Source organism: Limulus polyphemus, unplaced genomic scaffold (genome assembly GCF_000517525.1).
Source record: "Limulus polyphemus unplaced genomic scaffold, Limulus_polyphemus-2.1.2 Scaffold1377, whole genome shotgun sequence".
Lineage (NCBI taxonomy): Eukaryota > Metazoa > Arthropoda > Merostomata > Xiphosura > Limulidae > Limulus > Limulus polyphemus.
In genome coordinates, this window is record NW_013666987.1 from 135,002 (window position 1) to 141,797 (window position 6,796).

The 6,796-nt window shown below is 31.7% G+C and overlaps 1 protein-coding gene across 4 annotated transcripts in view; it reads left to right on the forward strand.

Moving 5' to 3' along the window:
• Positions 1 to 6,796, forward strand: part of LOC106463318 — a 136,528-nt gene that overhangs the window by 65,740 nt on the left and 63,992 nt on the right. For all 4 annotated transcript variants that reach the window (XR_002611465.1, XR_002611466.1, XR_002611464.1 and 1 more), the window contains one exon: positions 1,732 to 2,912. Coding sequence is in view for 1 of the 4 variants with exons in the window: in XM_022390796.1 (XP_022246504.1) it covers positions 1,732 to 2,912 (1,181 nt within the window). In the remaining 3 variants the exon portion in view is untranslated. The remainder of the gene's footprint in view (positions 1 to 1,731; positions 2,913 to 6,796) is intronic.

A 6,796-nucleotide genomic window follows, 5' to 3' on the forward strand; every position in this document is an offset into this window, starting at 1 on the left:
TATGATGTAACAATACTCACTTGAAGCAATGACAAAATTTCAGAAGGTTCGAGTAACATGATGTCAATTCATAACAAAGAACTAAATAACAAATGATTCATAAACAGTTACGTAAAAACTTTCCATAACTATCACTTCTAAAAATAAGTTATTTTAACGTTTGCACCATATAAACTAAATAATACACTTGTATTAAACTTAAAATGAACAGTTGTATATATCTAACACAAAATAAAGAGAAAACTAGGGTTCTTTTGTAGGTCAGAAGTTACACTTTTCTGTAACACTAAATTGTTCTAAAATGCACTGTATGCATGCATATTTCAGGTCTTTCAAGGAAGAAAACCTTAACACTCTTAAAAATAATAGGAAGAAGAAATCAGGTAAAAGAAACCTTAACAAGTTAAGGGAAATTAAACTAATAGTTGGATGGCAAAGATCAACATCTCATGTTTTCTTTCACTACCCAATTTATTGAGGGTTATTGTCTGGAGTATGGATATACTCTCATATTCTGTTCTTTTGGAAGCTGCTTTTTGGCCAGGATAGGTTGCCTTTCTCATCCAGATGGTAAGTTGTTGTTTGGCTTGTAGGTGGTACTTATGTGTTTTTTTTTAATAGATAGTGTTCCTCACTGGAACTTTTTTCTGAGAGATGACCTATGTTTTTATCACAATTATAAATTGGCTTAAGCAGCTTCTGTGTAAGGTTTGTTCACCTGTTGGTGATGACATGCAAAGAATTTCTACTTTATATCTCATCAGCTTAGGCACATTACTCTCTCCTTGGCACTTGTAACCTGTTATCCTGTGAAGAAGACTTGCATGTTGATATGCAGAAGGTACTTGATATTTTTATTTGGGTTCTGTTAAATATGGAGTGTAGGTGCAATGTAAATGGGTTCATTTACCTTACTTAAGTCACATACCATACATCATCTAATTGATGTCTTTGTTTGATGCATTTTTTTATATAAATAAATAAATACAACAAAATTTCCATCCTTGCAAGTAAGTATTGTCTCAGTGGTGACTTCACTTTTTGCTTCAGCATCACTTAAGGATGACTTTGGCATTATGCACATTTCAAAGTTTGAAGAACCTTTTATATGGCCACCATTTAAAATGGTGTATTCCATTTCACTTGAAATTGGTTTACCTATAATTCAAATTTATTTTCATCATGACACACACACACATAGATTATGAGGTACTTTGAATGTCAGTTATCATTCTTTCCCTGTATGAGGCTTCTGTCTTCTATTCATTTCTGGATTTGATTTTTTTATCATTGTGTGTATTCTAGCCATTATACAAATAGAAGTAATTTAATAAACCTCGATTTCGTATTTGTGGAATTAAAAATAATTTTGAGTACATACCTCTAGTATGAATCAGTTTCATTTTTATTGAAATTATGATCTTGGATAGTGGATGTTGACTGGTATCATTTTGAGCCTGTGCTGACACAAAAAGAGGCTATTGTGAAGGATAAAAGTTTCTGTAAAAAATATTCTGAATGCAACAGCATTAGAACTTGAATAGGAGTGACAAGAGTTGAGCTTAGCATGACAGCATTTCAGAGAAAGCTGATATACAAAGAAGTATCTATTTGAATTTTTTAAAATAATTTAATATATTGTTGTGTAGATAAATTTTATGTATGCTTGTTTATTTAAGAATGCTTTTTCTATATAAAATAATTCTACTCTATGTCCTAATTTACTAACAGAGGTCGTGAAATCAAGGTCCGAGACTGATCAGTTAGGTGTTAACAGTTATGTGTCTGTTTCACATTCAAAGAATTCACTTGCTCGACCAAGCAAGAAAGTGTTATTATCTGATGAACTAAGTTCGAATGTATCTGAAAGAAAGTCTGTGAAAGCACCATGGGAAGAATATTTATATAAACTTAATACGCTTACTGATTGTGGTGAGAGTGCAACTTCTGTTAAGCAGAACAGTTCAGGAGAGGAAAGGTATGATGAAGACTTTAGAAGTAAGAATGTTCAAGGTGAGGTAAGGTCTGAGAAAATTAACAGTTACAAAGATCACACATCTTTAAAAAAGGAAGGCAAGAAAACTGTTTTACAAGCACATCAGCAATCAAGAACAAAGTCTCCTCTTCACAGTGCTCGACATCAAAATGTAGTCTATCCAGTGAGGAGAAAAAGAGAAACTGCCAAAAAAGAGCTGGAAAAATTAAAACATTTGGTTGATCGGCAGAAAAAGAGCTATTTACACAGACTTCAAAGAGAAGTAGAGCGACTAGAACGTTTGGGTAAATTATTTCAAGAAAGTAGCCCAACAGATGATGATAAAGCAAGTAGTGTTTACACTAAAGTACAGGAGATTTCCGAAAGCTGGTCGTCTGCTAAAGGAACAACATCTTCTGCAAGTAGTAGTTTCTGTACTGTAAAAACAAAAACTCTCTCAAAGCATGCTGACCTGTCCAATTTGTATGACCACTATCCAGCACAGAAGTTAAAAAGAAAAGTTTTACACTCAGCTTGTGCTCAGGAAATGCAGAAATTAAGAATGGATGAAAAAGGTGAACTGTCTAATTATCATGGCTCAAAGTTTACACATAGGAGAAAGCACATTGAGAAAACACCTCCAGAACTTGTATCAGTTTGTGTTCAAACTCAAGTGGAACCCCAAGAGGGTACAAACAAACATGAACGTCAGTTTGTATCTACTGGACTTTTATCATCATTTGAAAGGAAGAAATTTGCATGTCAGAAAGGAAAAAATTATAGAAACCAAAGAATTAATTCAGCAAAGAAACCTTTAAGAAAAATGACTCCTCCTAGTGTATCATGGTTTGTGCCTGTAACAATCAATGTGAGGAAAAACAACCAGAGTGAAGCGTTTCATAAACATCTACAGGAAACTGGAAAGATTACTCTTCAGGTCAGTTTAGCTATGTTATAAATTTACGTAATGTGTTTGCTATTACACAGTAACATTTTAGTAGAAAGTGCTGTAGAATAAAGTATATATATATATATATAAAGATTTTTTGTCACTTGGAAATTCATACCATTTGGAAGAAGTAATTTCAAATGCTAAATAATGAATAATGCAAAAACTAAAAAACAAATATATATATATATACTTTTTTAAAGGAAAAATTGTGAGGAAAACTGCATTTTCTCTTTTTAAGGAAAATCTGGATTAGATCAGTTAAAATGTAATTGTTTTTGTTTTAATCTGATATTCTATCACAATTTCTCCTCCAAGTATGGTTTAGCTGAAGTGTGGCTAAACTGTCAAGAACTCATCTGAATGTTTGCTTAAACCAATTAGAAAAAAATAAATCTTTTTGTTTTCTCTTGTTATGGCTGTGTAGAAACTTTTAGAACTACGCAATTACTAACACTAAAGGAACGTTTGTGTAACAAAATTATTTTTTTATGAACAAATTAATCTTTGTTTTATGTTTCTTTTGTTAGTTGTACATATTTTGTGTTCTGTATGTGCTTTCTTTGTATATACACTTTTAGCCAGAACTTTGATCAGCTGAAGTTAACTTTATTTTTCACAAAGTGCTACCAATATTTTTAATATGTTCTGACTTCCTACCTACAGCTGCTTCATTGAAGTTGGTTTAATAGAAATGTGTGGTGATACATAAAGGTTGCTATAAAATATGTTTCTTTGTAACCATGACTTCTGAATATAATGTATCAGAGGTAAATGTTTAGAGTGGCTCCTATAAAGATACTAAATCATTTTATTCCAATGCATTTTCCCCATTTTTGAAAAATGATCCTCAGAAAAGTGTTTTTTGACTTAGAAGATTGCTGATATGACTAAGAAAACCACTGTTCAGCTGATCCACAAAAGCACTTTACGAAATCTGTATGCTGGGTTAAAACAAGGAGAAATTATACTGTCAAAAAACCTTAGTACAGACAGAATTACTAATTTGATTAAGAGGAAAAATCAAATTGATGATAATCCAAAAAAAGCTCTGAATGAAGTGGTTAAAGTTTTGGTATCTTTCATTCTCACAATCAAGAAAACTAAGAGAAGAAAGACTACATTACGAATGGTAAAGAAAGTTTAAAATGATAAGTGCAAAAATTCTGTTAATTACTGAGTAAAAATCGTGTCTGACCAAAGCAGTGCACAGTGCAAGGAAATTGTTGTTGTTTTTTTTCAAGTGCTACTGCTCAGTGGCACAAGGTAATAGCTCTTTGTTGTGTAATGAAATGAATAACTATATGAAATATGTTTTTAGGTAAAGAAAATGTTGACTTTAAAAGTGAAATCAAATCAAACCTCAATACATTGATTTTTTGGAAACTTTTGTATTAGAAATTAAAGCAGCACAAACAAATGCAATCTTCTGTAATACTTTAAACTGTTGATACTTAGTGATACTCCATACTTACAAACAGAAGGAAACCTAAACAATTGTAGTTTTACAAACTTGTATATTTGTAAAACATACAAGTGTCTTTATTTCCTCATTTGTTCAAGCAGTGTTCAATTAGTATACGTGTAGTTGGTTACAGTGTGAAGCCCCTTTTTTGTACTTAAGTATTGTGTAGAATGATATATACATTTATTTATTTATATATTTATGTTTGTTTGTAGATATGCATTTATAGCACACATATAAATTGAGAATATTGTAAGTTTTGTGAGTTATCTCAATATTTCCCACTGTGTATAACTAGTTTTACCTAATTAGCAATTTTGTGCTGTTTACCTTTTTTACATTTACCAACATCACATTAAAAACAAAAAAAAATGTGAAAATATAAAATATTGTGAGGATTCTAGTTCTCAGCATTTCTTTGGAAGAAAATTGAGTGATCTACAGAAATTGTGATACAATTATGTAAAACAAGTTAACTAAAGTTGTGGTCCCACAGTTGTGTAAATCAACTGATCTAAACAAAGTTGGGATACAATTCTACATTCCAGTTAGCCACATTGCAGAAGCAAAAGATTTTCGTGCATGACTCAAAAATTTTCACCCAGTTCTCCTTGGTGGTGAAAGCTTTGAAAAAGGATACAAGTTCAAGACTATGTAGTAGGATTACTTTAAACTAGTTCTGCTAGGTTGTATTTTTTTATTCGATGAATGACACAACTATATATGCATTATTTTATGACAGGTTATGAAAATTCATGCATAGTTCAGTTATTCAAAACTTGTGTATAAACTACGAGTTGTTAACCCTATCAGTCAGAATAAACAATATTTGTTATAACCACAATTATTTCTGTAATCCACTAAACAAACTATTTATAATAAATTTTCCAATGTCTGTATCTGTTTGTGATATAGTATGAAGCAACAAATGTTTGACAACAACTTAATGTCTAATTTAATCAACACTTGGACATTTTATGTAAACATGTCACCATGATTAAACTACCTCTAAAAAAATTATTTGTGTATGTGCTGAGTGTCAGTTGTGTAATTTCTGAACACTGGTATGAAACACACTGAGAATTTGTGAACGGGTGGTTATAATGTTTGGATAAAAGTAACATGGCTTTCTTATTAACATACAGTATGCAAGTTGAGCATAAAACTTTGTGATTGGGATGTCCACATCATTTTTGAATATTTATTGTATTATGGTCCTGAACATATGAAATGAGTATTTACCATATTTGGAATCAAAAATGTCCAATAACACCTTCATAGTACAGTATTTAGCAAGCTATGGCTACAAAATCCACTTCTCCCCACTCACAACATGGCTAAAAACATTGAAATGGCCCCATCTCAGCTGAAAACATTATCATTTTTTGGCTATAAAAAGGCATTTTCTCTGCAGTTTTTGACACTTTTGTCAACAGAAATGTTCAAGGAAGCAACTTCATTAAACATTATATGCAGCTGCATAATATCATGCTTGAAGTGCAGTTGATGTGGACATGATCATCATGGCATTGCTATTGAGGTAAAACTAAGACATAAGAGGTTGCCCTAAAGGGAGTTATAATCAACAAGCATAGCATGGTAAAATATGCATAAGCAAGGTGCTTTCAAGGAGAAACAGCTGTAACTAGACCACCCATGACCCGTTGGGTCACCCACTATTCAGAGGTTATGAAGAATTCAAGCTAATTTCAATATTGTGCCGAAATGAAGGCTTATTTTGAGATACTTTAATTAAATATTTCAATGCATTCATGTTATTCATAATTCAAGTAAAGATATTTGATTGTTGATTGGGAGTAAAAGGAAAGACCATTTCATTTTTCAAAAAAGTGAAGTAAGAGGTTAATTGTTTAAAGGCAATATTTATAACAAGTTTTGTTACATAACTCTGTAAGAGTCATATGGTGAGGGTGTAGTTTAATTGTTGTAATATTATTGAAGTTATCTTTCTCAAAACCGCTAAGTTTTGCTCATTATGTAAATATTGTTACACCATTGCATCTCCTAGTTTGTAGAAAGTTTCCAGGCCTCAGTTGGGCAAGGTATATATATATATATATATATAAGTGGTCAAGCGAGCGCAAGTTAAGAAAACTTCAGTGAGGAAAATGTTAGAAAACTTGAATTTAACCAGCGTGTGAATGATTAGCCTTAACGGGTGATATCTTAAAGCAAGTTTCACAGTTTAACAGAGATAAGGAGGATAATTTGTCTTGTCAAAGAGTGTTCTAAAGTGATTGAACCCGGCTGTATGGATTTTTATGAAAAGGAGACGATTATTTAAAGTTCAGGATAACCCAAGAGGCAACATAAGTAAATTATTCACTGATACTATTGTAATACGAGTTTGTTAATTTCCGGTAAAAATTCTTTCCGATAAACTTCA